The 19310-nt window shown below is 38.6% G+C and overlaps 1 protein-coding gene across 1 annotated transcript; it reads right to left on the bottom strand.

The window, feature by feature from the left end:
• Positions 1–217: 217 nt before the first annotated feature.
• UPB1 (beta-ureidopropionase 1) lies at positions 218–17034 on the bottom strand (the record flags this gene model as incomplete). Its single annotated transcript, XM_084296971.1, has 10 exons — positions 218–301; positions 2812–2966; positions 4423–4465; positions 5279–5360; positions 8318–8487; positions 12374–12535; positions 13718–13812; positions 14531–14618; positions 16156–16327; positions 16934–17034. The coding sequence occupies 10 exons, from the start codon at positions 17032–17034 to the stop codon at positions 218–220; spliced, it is 1152 nt and encodes a 383-aa protein (XP_084153097.1).
• Between the last annotated feature and the right edge of the window lie 2276 nt (positions 17035–19310).

Genomic DNA, 19310 nt, shown 5'->3' on the forward strand with positions numbered 1-19310 from the left:
GAATAAAAATTTGGAATCCTTAGTGTAAATTAAAACAAACAAACAAAGACACTTTAAAATTACTTTACTTAACACAGTTTTGAACTCTACTATTTAAAATTTTGTTCCAGGAAATTAAATTGACAACATGGAAATAACTTGCAATTTGTAGTAAATCTAGCATCCATTAGTATCTTTTCATTTATTATGTAACATTTGAGTGTAACGAGATGGTCTCTCACTCTCTGATTATATTGGGTGTAAAATAAGGCTGGACTGCTTCAGTGAGCTTTTTTGCATACATTTCATATCTACCGGTCATCTGGAAAAGAAAATCAAAGCTTCAGTTCTGTTAGCAATGAAAGTATTTCAGTAGAAAATAGCGATATCCACCATGTTGTTGTTTTTGAAGGCTAATTATTTAACTGTCCAAAACAGTAAAATGATAATCCACCCAGTATGGAAGCCCACCAGTGCCTTTCCAGAAATTATTACATTTCCATAAAAGAATTTGCTTTGTGTTGCCTAGAACTAGACTTCTAACTGAAAAAGAGTGAAGTATGCTTCCACTCTAAGAAGTCCAAGTTTAAAGTAAACACCTTTCTGCTTCACAGCTGTCCTTCATGTTTGCTCACTAATTACTTAAGGCTATTTTTGATTTCCTGGATAGCTGAAGGCTGAATGTGTTGCTTTCTTACTCATCAACAAAATTCTCTTGTAAGTCAATTATGTCAATGATAGAAAAGGAGTGTACCTGGAAGGACGTCTTCATATTATATCCTTGACAACTGATGAACCCTGCTGCCAGCAGTAAGTTTGTGTATGTGTCACTGCGGGTATTTGGGTTACGCTCACTTTATCCATTAACAGCACAAACAATTCTCATTGCTTTGGGTGAAACAGTAAGCTAGGACGCTGAAATACAGCACTTTACGCTCTGTTATCCTCTTCCCAAGTGCACAGTCCGCAATATTCTGGAAGGTGAACTGCCTCTTTCTTGCCAGCATGTTAATGAGGACAATCTGTTTAACTATTTTGCTGCTGATAAATTTTGCAAAGGTATTCTACTAATGCCCATTTCAGGTGCTGTTGGATGCATATAGCACATACTGGAGCAAGCTAAATAGATTCCTACTTGCTACCGAGGGTTTTCTGCAGTGGATAAATGATGGACTTCCTCATTCCCCTCACATCAAGGAACTACTTCGGTCTTGGCCAGATACAAGAGGAAAAAGAATCAGGCATCCTTTGTCATATAAACAAAAGTCACAGCTGTGCCTTATGCGCCAAAAGACCAACAATAGCAATCTACACCATCAACAGAAAACTGTAAAGTGCTGAAAGCACAACCATTGAATACAATGAGACATACACAATTCTGTTCAAAACAGCTAAAGGTCAGTGTTTTGCTTTTACTGCTTTTTTCCTCCCAATCGATACAATTACTTTTGTTTGGATGCCTGTACTAAGCTGTTACAATAAATGCTCCTTGTGCTTCCTGAATCACTACATCTCTGTTCTGCAAAAAGGGCCTCGGATTTCCGTGGTAAAGCAGAGCGAAATAAATGCCTGCCTGACTCAAAAGACTTGGGATCTCTCAGCAGAATTTAAGTACACTATGTCAACCACCATGTACCTACCACAAACACCTGCAAAATAACAAATGCAACTCTGTACAGAAAAGGACAAAATTTTTTTTTTTGCCTTCAATGCCTATATACAGAATAGCAAATAAACAAATTTAACAAATAAATTCTGCTCCAGCTAAGAAATTACTGCATTAATTAAAAACTCAACACTGCTTACAAACAATTATTTATTTTTAAATACTAGTAATAACACTGAAAAATCTACATATACTATGATAGCTCCCAGCTGGGAACTATTTTGTTAGGATTCAAATCATGCCAATTCTAAGAGCAAGCAGGAAAGAATTCTGATCTCTACCAGTATTGAGGACAAGAATGAAAGACTTGCCTCTGCAGAAGGGAGCAAGACATTCTTCATCAAAACGTATTTTAGAAGTTGCCCTCTCTTTTCTTCTTTTGCTTTGCCATTTTTGTTGTACCAACATTTTTTTTTTGTGGGACCTATTGTAAAATTGCAGACTAAAAGAAGAAACTAGAGGGTGTGTTTTTGTTGTTGTTGTTTGTTTGTTTGTTTAATTTTTTCAAATCTGGTCACTCCACTAAACCAGTATACAATATAGCCACCCTCCACTCACCCCCCAGTAGTACTGGAATAATTGAAGAGTTATCAAACTGCAGTACCAAGGTGGCAACTGATTAAACGGGCACTACTGTTGGAGAAACTACACCAAATTACACGCTCGGGACAGATGATCCAAATTAGCTTTGGCTGAGAATTCAAAAGTAATAACAATAGCAATGCTTGAACTTTGAATAGTTTGAATTACTTGAATAGCAATGCAGACCCATAAGAATATAAAGAGCTACCATACTACGTCAGATCAAAGGCCCATCTTAGCTCAGTTGCAAATGTTTAGGTACATTGCATAAAAAAAACACACACCCCCTAGTAGTCCTCAGAACTTCTGGCAATGAGCACGTAAGGACCAAAGGTTACGTTTTTCATTTAAAATCCTTTGTCCTAGTTTCCCTGAATTCATCTGTTCCCTTTCTGAATCCATTTATGCCTTTGGCCTCCAGAACATCCTGTTAAAGTAGGTCCACAACTTAAGCTTTGGATTGTTGAAGAAAGGTTGCCTTTTAACTGTTTTAACATTATATGACTGTTATGAAAGCTTGTTTGTTCTAATCTCATACATAACCTGTTCTTAGAAACAGGCTGTTTCTGTATAATCAGGCTTACCTTAAAATTCCATTTGTCACTGACTTGCCTGCAAAGATTTAGATCCATCTCTACCACAAGAAGTCCATCACAAATTCGAGAGAGTCCTGGGGTCCTACTGCCATCTGGTGCAGCTACATAACTTGAGCCATAAAAATGGCCCAAGTCATGGTGTGCTTAAAGAAATTTTGCAAACAGCATTACATGCTTTTTAAAATAATTACACAACTTACATGCAGCTTCCCATAATACTTAGTTCAATTTCTTGTGGTTGCTCACTCAATGTGCTTTAAGCACGGTATCATTCTGAGGAGTCACAGCACAACACTAAGATAACTGCCAGTTTGACCATTAGTTACCTTTCATGCACTGCACAGCTTTCACATGTATCAAACAAAGACAAAAAAAACACACTGTGTTGGCTTTTAAATAATGCATTATTATGCTTTCCCATTACTAAGCCTCTGCACTAAAGTGAAGGACTAAATAAATAAAAAATGAAAGCAGGGATTTGATTGAATGCTAATTGTCAAATCATACATTTCCAAAACAGATGGAGATGCACACATTCAATTCTCAATACAAGATCAGAGGTGACAGTGCAGAGATGTGAGGCAAGAAGAAATCATACATCTTATTGCACAACTCCAAATTGTGCCAGCAATCAGCCGCAAATGCTGATGTATTAAGTAATGGATACCACTGGCTTTGTTGATGCAGCTGTTACCAGCACCTAACTTCAAACCCAGTTAAAAAAAAAGGCCTCAGGCCCACACCAGATTAAGCCAGAAAGTCACAGTTATCACAGGACAAATTCCAGTATTCCAACATATAAGTGAAGTACACACAAACAAATCTTGTGCTCTTCTTTGAATTGCTTAATAATAAGTTGTCAAAGGGCAGACCATGCACTTAACTTTCAGAATCCACCTTTTCATTCAGGTGTATGAAGAATACCGGTAATGTCAGACACTGTCTTCTTTTTCTAATTTAAAATTATAATTGTTATTTGTTGGGTTTTTGTTTGTTTGTTTGTTTGTTTGTTTTTTTGCCAGCAATATTCTCAACCAGTCCTTACTAGACAGTCATGAAAAAAACCAATATAATAGCCAGGAAAATTTTTCCATGGAAAACCCTGCTACAGACCTAAATTTTTCACTAGTCGTGACTCAGATATTGCCGTTGTCTTTTTCACAGAATTCCAAGCTTTTTTTAACCTCCAGAATATCTATAAAACAGGGTGAAAATGTTTTGGCTGGTGATGCAGGCTAGTGCTATTAACGTTAATAATCATAAACCTATAAAGAAAATGGGATGCATGCACTGACAACATAGATTAATTTGTGGGATTCCTATTTTCCAGTCCTACAGTACCTCCCCGATTCCAAAGCTCTTAGCCTTCTGCAAGTAAGTAGAAATCTTAGGTAAGAACTTCTGGTGACCACATACCATGGTAGCACCACATCTAACAGGAAGTGCTTCTCTACAACTTACAAAACTGCAGTCTTAGGTATGGCAGTCACTAGCCACCACAGCTGTCCTGGGATAGACACTTGTATGAGAGCTATCATTTCTTCCTACTTTACAGAAAACAAATTATTAGCAATTGCTGAAGGAGATTTCTGAACGTACCTTTTCCACCATCCCCTGAAGTAAAGGCATTTTTGTAGTATTCCTGTGAAACAGAAGGAATCCATAGGTGGCAGTATAATTCCATTTCATTCAAGAAATCCTTGCTAGTCTAGTATGGGAGTCTATATACACATATTAAGACTTCTCTGTCTGTCTAAAAAGAGTCATCAGAGTGGTCTAATTTCGATGATGGGTAGGCTGGAAAACAATGTTTTTGTATCACTGTCTGTTGTTCACCCACTTTGGGGAACATGCCTCATCACAACTCTTAAAGAAGAGTGCATTTAACTAGTCACATTTTTGCAGATCACAGAAGAATCCAAACGTATTCATATAACAGCAAGAACAGGTATGGATATTTGCAAAGAAAAAAATAAAATAAAAACTACAGAAGAATACATATTTAGGATATTGGACAAATCTGAAAGCAAGAGTGACCTCTGGTGTGCAGTATTCACTCTGATTATAGAACTTCAGTGTCCAGGAAGAGGTAGTACCTGGATACCAACAACAAGTTGTGTACCACTCATTTGACAATGTTTCATTTTCAGTCCTTCTGGCAAAAAGAGTACTAGTTTTGCCACAGAAACTAAGGTAATTAGCAAAAGGGGTGGGTGCTTATTGCAAAGAAGGAAATTCAAGAATAGGAAACAGCTGCAACAAAAAGTAGGCTGCCAGCAACAATGCAGCTCTCAATCACTGTATTCAATCTTCATCTTCAAATCATATTGAAAACACTAAGAGAAGGTGCTTTACACATTAGAGGAATATATGTGTTCTAGTGCTGCTCATTACCTTGAATTAACTCATGCTATGATACCTAAATTAAGAAATGAAGTAAAGTGAAAATACCTACCGTTCCCACTCTGTTGATGGGACACGTGAAGCAGTGATTAGCTATGGCAGCATTTCTTGCTTCAATTGGCCACAGTGACTCGCTGCAATACACAACAGAGAAGCAGGTATTCAGTTTGTCTACTTCAGAGCTAAATTTATATTATGACTATGGAGCACTGCACATTTGCTGTCAAGGAAGCCAAAGTTATGACCCTGATCATACAATCAAAATCTCCTCACAGATACAGGCAAGTATCATAATTGCTTTCTACTCAAACACAGGTATAACAATTTTATCTGATAACCTGGTGAATATGAATTTGTTTCATCAAAGGAAAAAAAAAAAAGTCTCAGGATTTTCAAAGCCATTAAAATGTTTTACTACACAAATCCATGGAATGAGTTTACCTATGTGCTTCCAACATTCCCTTCAAAACATCATCTGTAGCGATGCACAAGTTGCCTTCTTTTTTTTTTTTTTTTCCAAAACGATCAAGTAGCAGCTTTTGCAGCAGCAAATAAAAAAGTTATTATATAATAGTAATAATAATTAAAAAAAAATAATCCAATTCCACCAAAATGCTCCATTTCTGTTATTTCAACTACAGTTTTCATATCAATTTCCAGTAAGTCATTCCATGGTGGGTTGATAAGAAAGAACGTTTAACAAAAGCTTTCTGAAAACTTCCCAGTAACTATTACACCAGTCACCAAAATTTACATAAAACGAAGAACTGAGAAATGAGATATAGAACAATTCCTTCTCTTCTGCAAGCCACTTACGATTCAATAGGGATTTCAATTCTGACTGATGTTTTAAACTGAAACATTCCTGTTTTTATAAAATAATTTGATATACAGGTATCAAACTAGTTAATAGGAGGTCTGGAAGTACTCAAAGCTCCAAAACAAAGGTGATACATGCTGTCAGAAGAGTGTATAAAATGTATCTGCCAGATTCTGACCACCAAGACCAGGTTGCAAGTGCCTGCCTGTCATTAATCTTCCTGTCAGCCAGAAGAATCTTTAGAGATGGTCACCGGACTGATTGAGAGGACTTGGTTTATTGCTTTTTCTCTATTGGTTTAAGTCTGGCAGCAAGCTCTGCTAAGAAAAAGTGATTTTATTGAAAAGCTCCTGCAATTACAATTTACAGAAGAAAACAGACAGGAAGAAAAGGCTATAGCCAAGAAGCTACCCCCAGAGACAGTTTTCTACATAGGCCTCAAGAGTACTCTTCCTGCAATAAAAATTATGTGCTTAAAAACAATCAAGTGAAAGCCAATAATTAGGAGAGCCTGAAGCATCCAGAGTACCAATCAAGTGCTGTATGACGACAGGGTAATTTCTATTTGCTCTCCTCTTAATGGGATGTAAGTGGACAAACATCACAAACATCATTCTAGCAGTGATATAAATGCCCCAAAAGCATTGTGCATTCATTGAACTCTTTTCAAATAACATTTTGAAATGTTACACAACCTAAATAAGATCCAGTCCTTTACATTAAAAATTGTTAAAGGCAGTTTCAGTGACAGTATATTGAGTTCAGCCCACAGCTTCAGCTCTTCAGGTTTGTAAATACACAGTTCTCTGCATTAGAACTGGCTGTGGGTATGAAAATTGTATGCCTTCAATCTGTTTTTCACTATTTCTATCCTACTGTAAATGGTCTGTGCCCTCAGGTTTTTCTAGCTTGCCTGCAACAAATATTCTATGATTACTCTTGATCCTTTTTTATAGAGACAGAAGAACTCCAAACTGAAATTAAATAGAAGATAGGGAGTTGGGGGAAGCCTTAAGTAAATGAAAATGTTAAAAAATATTTTTTTTGATAAAATACAAGATCCTGTTAGCTTCCTAATAATCACATTTGGAGCTGGAAGCTCAAAGACAGTTAAGATAACATAAAATACAGTTTTAACTCACAAAGGAAATGTCCTTGTTCCAAAGAACCCCCAATGCCAGACTTCCCTCCCCTCTACAAAGCTAACTGCTTATGCTGAAAATGGTGGCAACTATTAACGCTTATAACCCAGCTTAAACTAACACTGCTTCCCAAGTCACATACATGTAAACATCATACACTGCTAGACTTCTGTTATCTGGAGAAAAAAAAAAAAGAAGAAAAAAAAAGAAAAAAGAAAAAAGAGGAGGAAGAGAGAAAAAAGCACACTTGCTCTATCACTTGGTAAGCTGATTAAACTCTTTCTACAAGCTTTCTACCTAGAAAAAAGCTTCCCTCCGATAAATGTGGTATGCAGTTATTTTACATCACATTGTAATATTCCAGGCAATACACAGCCCATGTCAGATCATGCTATGGAAGCACGGTACATTCAAACGGTATTATATTCAAATGTGACTGATGCTGTCAAGACACAAAATATTCAAGATCGAATCCACAAATTATTCATTATGAGCTAACTAAGAATTGTATTTTCTTAGCTGAGTTACTTTTTTCTTTCAGGAAATCAAGTCAGTAGGGTGCAAGTAATATAAATCTATAGTTATTCTCGAGGGAAACAGCTTATGCTGATTTAGCCTGGTTCAGGAGGCCTGATATTCACAAAATTGCCAATAGTAAATTTAATTAAAAAAACAACTTATCTGAGAAAAGGGTTTCTCAGGCTGTTTCTGAAGACTACCAGTTGATACCATACTTATGGGCTCCTAGGTGGCGGGTGCATAATAACCTGGCAAGCTAAACTTGAGCTTAAATTCCTACAGCCTACCATAAAACAAAAATATTACGTTGACAATCTAAATAAACTTATTAGCTTTCAGAAGACCAGTGGGACACTGGTTAACTGTGTCTCAGAGATCAAACACCCACAGATGTGCAACTGAAATTCTCAAAGAGATTCAGTGACTGTGAACAGACTGGTAGCCCAGAACTTCAGAGGGAGAAGAATGCACATTCCTCCATGAAGGCAGAACAAGGAGGCGATGACCCAGGTTCCAAGACCTCAGCAAGGTGCCCCTGAAGCCTCACTGAGGAGCTCAGAGGTTCAGTTAATGGGGAAGCTGCAACAACCTACAGCAGTTTGTATTTCACCTGAGTGTTCCAATAGTGGCTGAAGGGTTAAAGATGATCTCTGCTCCGTTCATGCTGTACATGAGCCAGTTCAGAGGGTGATGGCGCCCATAGCAGATGTTCACAGCAATTGTTCCAAACTGTGTCTGAAACACTGGGTGCCCTGTATTTCCTTCCATATAGTATGTAGACTAGGAAAAAACAAACAAAATTTTAAAAATAAATAAATCAAAATCAAAACCAAAGGCAGACCTCTTAAAAAAAAAAAAAAAAAGACATTCAACATTGCTTTGACACCTTATTTCTAATTACCAACTTCAAGTCATGAGACCGTAAGCAATGACAGCACTTTTCATTTAGTACACTGCTCTGGTGTAATGAGTATTTGGAAAAAAAGAGGCTCTAAGAGAGTTCTACTGAGATAGAATTCAAGTCCCTTTCTGCTTCCCTTCATTCATACTACACCCCAAACACTGTGACTTTCACATAAACACTTCTAGTCACATTAGCAACTTCTACAGAAGCTTAAAATCAATCCACAAGTTGCCAAACTTTAGTCACATCTCTAGTCATTTCACCACATAAGAAAATTCTCCTGCATCATCACAATCCTTTGAAGTCCTATGAAAGACAGAGAAGATAAACTGTGTTTAAAGAACAAGGAATTCCCTTACTTTCATCTGTTATGCAATGACACGCAGTAATTGTATAAATACGCTTGGTCATATCAATGTATAGCTAAGATTGGTTATTTACATTGCCTATATGCCAATTGCTCTAAACTAACAGAAGGTTTGAAAGAACCACCAGGAAAATCACAGGATAAATCCACAGAACACTCCTTTAAGACACTGGAGCCAATTGTTGGCTTAAAAGATCTCATTTACCATATGCTGTGAACTTCCATCTTATCATATCAAACATTCCTATACAGTTAGGAATGCACTGGTTCCTGTAAAAGGCACTAGTGAAGAGGACAGGACACTTAACAGCTATCGAGAGAGACAAACACGCACAGAGATACCCTACTAGAAATCTACAGAAATAGTTCTTCCCAGACACAAGAAAAGGGTATGTGTGGAGTTACTGACGGTTGCCTGTTTAGTGTGCAGTGGTAGTCAGAAGCCCAAGAAAATCTCAGGCATCTGCAATGTAACAAAACATAATTTTACTTTTTTTTTTTTTTTTTTTAATAAGAATTCTGTGTGCCCACAGCTTGACTACTATGGACAATTCTAGTCTCTCCGTCTCAATGAGGATATACCAGAGATGGAATAAACTAAGGCAACTAAAACAATGAAGGGGATAGAGCAGCTGCTTTGTGAAGAACTAAAAAGGCTGTCTCTCTAATCTGCAGACAGAAGGCTGAGGGTGATTATGAATGAGATTTACAACATCAAAAAAGCAGTGGATAAGATGAATACAGAAATCCCAGAGGAACAGCAGTAGTCACTGAAATTACAATCCTCTATCAGTTTTAAACCAAAGTATTTTTTTAAGCAGCAGGCAGTGCACTTCTGGAATTTGCTTCTACCAGAGTCTGCAAAGCAGATCGTGTCACCAGGTTTAGAAAGGATTAGGTAAAGTCATTGATAAAAAAATCCACAAACAGATAAGAAACAAAATGGAGAGGAACATGCAATTTAACATCCCTCGTGCAATGTCTGTGGGTACTGATGGAGTGCAAACACTGCAGAGTGGCCAGAGTTACCCCTAACAGCATCCCTTCGTGGTGGCTTCAGAGACAGAAGAGCACTGGACACAATTCACTAGTCTGCCCCAATGGGGTGTGGCTTTTACCATATAAGATAGGTGTGCTATAAAACAATTCTATTTTTATTGAATCTGTCTGTCCGTTCTATCAGCTACTGCCCTTGGTGTTGAAAGGAAACTAAATCACGTCTGGCCTCACGTAAGCACAGCTACTGCTAGGGAAAAAAGCAGGGCCTCACCTAGATGTAGGAGAAGGGCATGATGGAAGTGACAGACACAGCTTTGAAGGGGTTGTGTTCTGAAATCAAGAAGGGCTAGAGGTTCAATCTGCCCAGTAAATGTGACAATCTCTTGTTTCTTATTTATTATGAGGTCTCATGAATTCACACAAACCCTTGGGCACAGATTTTATCTCCTTTCATGTCTGCAGGGAGCATACCATGTGGTAGGCACTCACATAACCCTTTTTCAAAACAATTCTGCTGATTTAAGACATTTTCATTTTTTCTCAGTTTTCTTTTATTACAATAGAAGAAAAACAAGAATGCAATTGCTTTGGGGAATACATCCATTCATATTCTTTATTCCCCACCAGAGGTCACAATCATCTCCACAGCAACAAATTGTGAAGCCTCAAGAAGGATTGATTTTTGTTTATTTATATGCCCTCCCACACACGGTCGAATAGGTTATAGACCAATCTCTCTCCCCTTTCCATTTAGTTCTTACTGATTCATCAAGGATGATTTTAACAAGGCTCCAAGAAAATAATTTCAAATTCAACCCCTCCTTGGGGGTTACTTTGTTGATAAAGGAAAAAAAATTAAAATAAGAGATAAGCATAATCCTCCCTCTTAGAGGAAATTTAGAAGTAGCCAAGACTATCAGAACTGCTCAGCTCAAAAGAAAATGGACTTTAATGCTTTTCTAACCAGACTAGCTAAAAAGTGAGATCAGTTTTAAGTAAATACTACTTGCTTGTTGTAACAAGATAGATACAAAAAGAGACGTCAAGTCATTACAATGCACCAGCAATATAACAGATTGCTTTGTGATAATTCTGTAGGTTAGGATTACAGGAACTAACTCATTTTGGGAATTATGCAAAGTCCTCAATGAAACTATATTTATACTTCAACACGGAAAAGAAAATATATTTTCTGATTTTTAGGTACCTTTTGTTACAGCTTCATAGCTGGAAACAAGAATATTTTTGGAATCTGTTGATACTCCACAAAATTGCTGTCTAGTTACTGTTTTGCTAGCTAAAAGACAGCTCTGATAAAAACAATATCAAAAATCAAAGTAATTGTTAAAGACTGAGGTCAACACTGGTGACTGACAGACCGATGCCAGAAATCCATTGTGTGGAAACCTATTAATGCCCTCCCTCTGAAGAAACCCAAACCAGTCTGATCAGGTCTAGGGGACCAGGTCAACTTCCAGAGGTCTCTGAACACAGTTTCAAGACAAAGATACATACATATTTTTAACACTAATAAAAAGTCAGTCTTGATTCTGAAGCCTCAGTTTAGTGACTGGACATTCAGACAAGGAACAACAGCAACTGTAAGCATACAGATAACAGCAGTTAGAAGAAATTGCACTGTTAACTACTCACTTTAGCTGTCAAGGAGAGATTAAGTTAGGTAAGACAATGTATTTTTAGCCTTCAGTTAATTTTTAATTCTGATCTTTCTTCTTGTGATAATTCTACGGATGGATAAACACATTTCAGATCAACCTGTTTTCTTTTGCCTTGACTACCAGTTCAGTTTTTGAAGCTGATTCTAGAGGAAGGCCTAAAAACTGGTGTGGGCTTCAGTGGAAGTAACGTGGTTAATAAAGAGAAGATACCTTAAACCAACAATTCAGTCAAAAGTATAATGGATGAAGGGATTCTACTGAAAGAAACATAAGCAAAAGAACTGTCATTTTCAAGACAATCTCATGGGGAAACACAGATCAAGAGCACAAACAATACTCACACATGAACCATGAAAAAGACGGTCTCCAAATTAAAGTTCAACGTGGCAAAAACTGAGCCAACGTGCACAACTAACATAACTAAGCTGTGACTTACAGAAATTTATTTTAAAAAGATCCTTGACTCTTTTGTAGTTTCTAAGAGGCATGGAAGCATTTATGACAAAAGATTGTGCTTTAAAAGAGTCATCACACTCTGCTCTTGATAAATAAACTTTGTATAATTTTACCTGAGAAAAAACTATTTGATGCTTAGTGAGCCACATTTTCTAGAAACACATTACGTTTCCTGACAATACAACTCTGATACAATGCATGCTGACAAAAACAAGAGCTGCAAGGTAACACTAGCTTGACAATCACAATGCTGTATCTTACCTCGTTGAAGTCTCCAACCCTTGGAATGTGATTTTTCCTACTTTTGCCAAGGACAGCTCCAGAATTAGAAATGACCACTGCAACGTTCCACAGAGTTCCTCCGTGTATTTCATCTCGCTCCAGGATTGGAGATATCACAACCATATTGTATTTCTTTGCCAGCTATACAAATGAACACAAGCCCTCTATTATAGACAAGCCTACAATAATTACTTTCTCTTTTTGTTCATAAAGAAGCATTAAAAGAAGTTTCCACCTTGCACGTTACTTTGACTCTTATTTAGTGCTAATGTTGTACCCACACTGGCATGACATTATTGCCAGAGTTTCCTTCATCACAGATGTCTGCATCACAGAGAGCTTTCCACCTGAATACTGCAGCTGGAACCACAAGTACCAAGGGGCAGAGGCATCCTAACAGCAATGATCAGGCTACAGAGCTGAACCAAATCTATTCACAGGTATAATGTGAATAAAAACCAAGGAAAATTTCAAATAGTGTTATATGAAATGTTAATGTTAAATAACTTAAGTGTAATGTAGCATCTTCTGACTGCTAATTTACTAGCACATTGTCACCTTTCCTTCAAACTTCTTTCTTTTATTTCTTCAGACTTCCGTAGTGTCACTGACTCCAGTGACACATACTTCCCCATGATATGCAGTCCACAGAAGTTTAGTAGTTCAGTGAATACCTGGGCAAATTTGACATCAAACTATCTTGGTTCTCTGAATTACTTTCAAAAGGAAATCACAAAGGTTTTTTTTTTTTTTTTTTTAAAAAAAAAGTTGTCAGAAGACAAAAATAAAGTTTATCATATCTATGATCAACAGTATCTGGAAATAATAAAAACCATGTAATAACTTATCTCATTGGGTCCAGAAAATAATATAATAATAATACGTCATTTCACAGGGAGATGTAGAAGATTTATGTGAAAGTGTTCTCTGTTCAGAAAAGGCTAGCTATTCATCTCCTCACACGTCATACAAACATTTAATGCTCCACTGTTCTAGGCAAGAAACACCTTTTAAATTGAAATTAAAAATATTTGGATGAGAAATAAACATAAAATTCAGGTATAGTTAAATAGGCAGTTTCATATACCTACCATGGTAATACGCAGCCTATAAATGCAAAGCAGTTTAAATATTGAACACAGTTGTGATTGTCCAATTCTACTTCATGTTATCATATTTGTCAAAAAAGGTGAAAAATATTTTAGATTATTACAGCTTTCTCAGTGGTACTAAAATACATGAAGAAATCCATGCTAATCAGTGGTAGTTATGGATTGAGGGAGGGAGCTGGGAAGGGTTAGGGGAGTTGTTTGTTTATTTTACCTCTTGACAGAATTTTGTTGTTGGTCCATCCTCTGCTGACTCAGCAAATTCAGTCCAGGGAAGTTTCTCTCTTGTACAAAAAGCAAAGGGCATGGCTGGAAAGCACGAATGCAAGACAATTTACAAGAGCGTTCATGTCACTCAAGAAATACAGAGGTATTTCTGTTTCCACAAATACAGATAAAAATTAAACACAAATTATTCAACTGTATTCCTTGTTTACAGCAAAAAGCTACTTAAACGTATTTTTAGCAATGCTGAGGAGTTTTGGACTCACACAGACCAAAGCAGAAGAGGAAGAATGCACTTACTGAAGACACTCTTATGGGAACTGAAGATACAAAACAAACTCCAATTTCTTTCTGGGAACAACCTGCTTTCACAATTCAGGTCTTCATTTTGGCCCTCACCTCCAGATTCCATTTGGCCTTAAATATTCCATTTTAATTACAATTACATTTTTATTTAAGTATATGTGTAGAGGAAGCAAAGTTTTAGGAGGGAAAAAAAAAAAGAGGAAAGTATCACAAAGGATGATGTGAAGAAGCATGCCTAAATATCACTATTGTAGCATATACCAGTCTTCTACATAACAGACTTCATGCAGATATTCTACATAGTTCTGCCATTTTTTTTTCTTTTTCTTTTTTCCCCTCTTTTTTTTTTTTTCTTTTAGAAAGCAGATCAATGACAGTAAACTGTTATATTTTGGAAGATCTCTGCTGTTTGCTCACAAGACATATTTTCAGTACAGGTTACACGATAAAACAGGAAGAACTTGACAACCTAGAAGGAATCACAGAAAATACTCACTCCATGCCTCCTGGAAACAAACTATGTTGACCCCACACATTGCAGCTACTTCCACAATCTCCTCAATTCGTCTGTGCAGGGCAGCCACCTGATTGCAAGAAGCGTCATGCTATAAAAAAGTTGTGTTCTAACTCACTTGTAAATTAATAACCTGGTTTTACAAACTTTGTTCACATTAAATTTATCTTGTTCTATACTTAGTCCTGTTGCTTTCAGAGGAATAACTCAAGAAGTCATCATTCCCAAGCACTGATAAGAGAATCAAGATCTAAGGAGTTGGGTAACGATTTTTTTAAAGCATTTAGATACTGAAAATAGAAAGAGACATCTACTAGAATTCTAATTCCATGGTATAACATTTAAATATATGGCACTTCATTGCTGATTGCCTAGTAAACAGCTAAACGTTATCAGCAAAAAATGTATTTTTGTTGTCCACTGTAAACAACCTGCAGAACAATGCTACATAAACATGTACTCAAAGCCAAGTGCTCAGAATCTTAAAATAGGAGGTAAGGACAGTCTGTTACCCCAGTTATCTTCAAATCCTGCTGACACATGTGGATCTTGGACATTCTCTAGAAGTTATTAACTCCACACTATTTTCTCAATCCCTATGTCCTAAAACCCAAGTAGATTATTACCAAGAAAACCAAAGCAATTATTAATTAGACAAAATGCATTGTTTCAAAGTACTCTTTTCTTTGAGCGTTCTAGTTACAGATAAGAATAAGCCTTGCACTTTGTATTGGTACTTTCAGGTGTCAATAAAAAATGGATGCAATGCAAGTCAACAGTGACCTGCATGCACTTTTTTAGAGAAATGTTACCTATTTGTTTCTACAAGAAAATCATTAATAAAATTGGTATTCTCTTTCATAGCTGCTACAAAGAATCCACAAACTTGACCCACATATGAAATTAACTACTTGCTCCTATGACGTGTAGTCTTTCTAAAACAAATTACTTTATTGCTGTTCTATCCTATCAGCGTATAAAACTATTAACCCAGGAGATTTTACAAACAGTATTTTCTTCTTTCCTTTCTTTTTTTTTTTTTTTTAAACTACTTTAACTTCTCCATATCTGTGTCATCTCAGTGTTTTTGGGTCTAAGATGTTAAGAGCTGATGGTCACCATGTAATAACATCTGTTTTACTGCCATACAATGAATAATGCACACAGATTTATTAATCCATATTCGCTCCAGTAGATTTTCCCACAAGGGAAATTTTTCAATTAAAACAAGAACTGCACATGTGGTTACCACAGGTAGCCGTCACCTTTGGTTTCAGGTAATTGACTTTTTTGTTTAATTTTAGAAGCAATAGCTTTTAATTTACAAAATCAGTGACTAAATATTTAGCTTTGGAAAACCTGCAAACAAGGCTGGGCAATTCACTAGGTAAACGTAACAAGAGAAATGGTTCTGAGAAACAATAAAACCACATGTGTCATTCACGTTTCTTACAGTACGTTGTATTAAGATAGCGACAGGTTCTATGCTGCCAGACAACCAGCAGGCATTTTAGGACAAAGTTGCATCACCAGCAGCTTGAGTGCTTATTTCCCAACCTGGTAAATGAGGAGGTTCATGCAAAGGGCCCAGATGCCGGTTTTTGTACCTGCACTGCCACGGCTGTGTCTGTGGGAAGAGGAATTTTATTCTGCACCAGTCCTACTCGAACGATACGTGGCCTTCTCAATTGCTCTGGAGCAGCATCAAATCCATAGCCCTGTAGCTCAAAATCTCTTTCCTGAGCTGCTGATAGAGCAGCATCTGGCAAATTCAGTTTTCTGGATTGAGCAAGAAACAAGAGATGTTTTAACGTGAGACACTCTCCTCTTCCACAATGCAATCGGCCAAAATGATCACAGATACCGTCTCCCCCTGCAGAGACGCCACCGTTTCAAGCTCCCATGCCCCGGTTCGCAGCTCTCAGATAAGGGCACAGAGGGGCAATACCCAGGTCACTGACAATCCCACAGGTCTCCTCCCCAGCAGCAAACCCTCAGCCTCTTCCCCCAAAGCCGTGACTTCCTGACACCAGTCTCTCACCACAGAGCCCAAGGCCACCTGTCCCTTCCCAATTACACATGCCTTCCCACCACTGCCTCTTCCTTTGCGGCAGATCCCCGCTTTTCTACCTCTCTCAGCCCCCTGTCCCCCCTCTCCCCTCATCTCTTCCACCCCTCTGCTTCCCAGCCTGGGGTTACCTCCACAGCCCCCCAGTTCTCCCACCTCAGTTTAACTCCACATCCTCCCAGTTACCTCACCACAGCCCAACCCCGCATCGCCTCAGTTCTCCCACCTCAGCCCAACACCCCCATCACCCCCGCCCTCCAACCACCACCACCACCACCCCGCTGCCGCCCCATCCCCCGTCAGGCCCCCGGCCCTACCTCGCCTCGCCGCCGTAGAGGATCCGCTTGACCTCGGCGAGGTCCGAGGCCGGGATGTACCGCTCCAGGCACGCCTCCACCGACGGCAGCTCCCCCGCCATGGCGCGGCGCGAGGCGACGCCCGGGGCCGTTGGGCACGGGGACTTCAGCCCCGGCGGCCCCGCCCCTTCCTCCTCAGCGGAGATGGCGGCCGGGCAGAGCCCGCCATGCCCGTGAGGGAGCCTCGGTGCCCCTGGGTGTGGGAGGACTCAGGGAGTCCCGGTGTTTCTCCCCCCGGGGCTTACCCCGAGACCCCCTGAAGGGTTAAAAGAGGTTCGGATAGGGTCGTGGCAGGTCACTTGCCGTTTCTGGAGCAGCTGTGATCTAAATAAATGAGGGTCTAGATAAATAAGTGATCTAAAAGCAGAACACCTCGAGGATCTTTTTATGCTCGAGGATCTTTTTATGGCAATGCCATTCAACAAAAAAGGGGTAGAAATAGGAAGGAGATCATAAAATGACAATTGTTTTTACGGATGTGTGTCTTACTTGCAATGAGACTCTGATCGGAAGCCAGGAGTAAAAAATAATTTTGCCTTCAACACGGATTTGAGACCAAGTATCATCAGAAATCCGTCCCAGAAATAAAGCTAATTTGATCTATCCTTTGTCTGACATTAAGACCTAGATGTAAGTGAAGAAAAGTGCACCTGTATTTGGGTTCTGCACATGGCTTGCAGCCACGCTGTTTATACCAGTTGCTCCTGATGAAGTATTGGCCATGCCTTTTGCTTCAAAATGGTACCAAAATGCAGAGCCTAAGTGCTTCGTTTGAATGAGAAAACCAGTTAGCAAGCCCCTGGGTGGCTACACACATCCAAATATCACCAATTTTAAGCACTGCTTTATGAATCTTCTAGAGGACATAATGACATTCAGCACTTCTCATCTGCAGTTGTTAGGCATTTTCGGTTAAATATTAAGCCTTTTAAGCTAAAAGAAGTCAGGGGGAGAATGTCTAATATTTAACTTTAAACAGTAAGTAAGTATCCAGGGACGGTCAGTTGCCATCACGGCATTTTGAGATGCGATTCTCTCTTTTTGACGCAAGCGGTTGCAGCAATGCTCCCTGTGCAAAGGGCACCAGTGCAGGTGCACCGGCCTGCGGCTGTGCTCAGAGCCGGAGCCACACAGGGCAGGCCAACTCCCTGAGACAGAAGTCAGGAAAATCCTTCAGTCTTGGGGGAACTTTCAAAATCAGCTAAATGTAGGCATGATAGTATATTACAAAACAAAAGCAGAAAATATGAAAGAGAAGAAACAGGCCATCATTTGAAGGAAGGAACTTCTAAGAAGCCTGGATGCCTGGTCCATTATATTTGTCCTGTACCCATCAGTGAAGCACTGTCTCCATTTGTAAGACCAATGGCCTGAAAAGCAGTTCTTAGGGATTACTTTCCCAAATATAATTCCGAAGAGCAATAATAAGCAGTGACTGATACTTCCATGGCGTTTTTCATCTGGTTATCCTAATTGGTTTAAAATTATCAACTTTAACATATGTATCAGTAACATTTTGTTCTCTTCATGGCTGGCAGGTCTTTAAATATTACAGAACCGGACACCGATGCAGAAATCAGCTGAAAATTCGGTGAAATTAGACCAAGTAAGTTTGTTCCCATATCAGCATAACCAGGATGTCAAGTAACAAATAAAGCGTTTCTGGAGGATTCGGAGAAACAAACAGAAGAGCCTGGGTTTCTTTGGGAACGATTCAAGTTCTTTTCTGCCTGGGCTGCAAATTAAAGGGAAAAACAGCAGGTCTATTTTGTATCCAGCTCCTGAAGAAGGTCACATAACTGAACTTTTCTGTTCAAGTTTCTATTCTTAGTGTGAACTTTCACTGACTTCTCTATTGGTGCCTTGTTTATTTGTAATTTGTTAAATTGTGCTACATGTAGGAAATGGACTTCATGGCAATAAAACTGAAGCCCCTGAAAAGAATACTCCTGAACAGTTGAGATCTGAAAAAACAGTACATTTCCTGTGCACTGTATCAACCATCCTGCAACAACACAGTGAAGTCCAGACTGCGTGAATAGGAAATGACAAGCCTAGAATTACTAATAATGATGAAAGGAGATCAGGCTATTCCATAGGGACTATGCGTATATAAAGGTATAACTCTAGCCAACACAATAAACCTTCAAAGCACGAAATGTTAATGTTCAGCAGGAAAGTAACCTAATAAAGGAAGATGCCTTCCGTATCCCAGACAAAGCATATTAGAGAGCTTGGATCTAAACCTGGATGTTCCACCACAGTCATTGCAATTAGCTGTTAAGTACGATGCTTGAATCCAGATCTCAGTTCTGGTTTTGACTTCTTCAAAGCTCTG

This window comes from Netta rufina, assembly GCF_964035555.1.
Source record: "Netta rufina genome assembly, chromosome: 17".
Classification (NCBI taxonomy): Eukaryota; Metazoa; Chordata; class Aves; order Anseriformes; family Anatidae; genus Netta; species Netta rufina.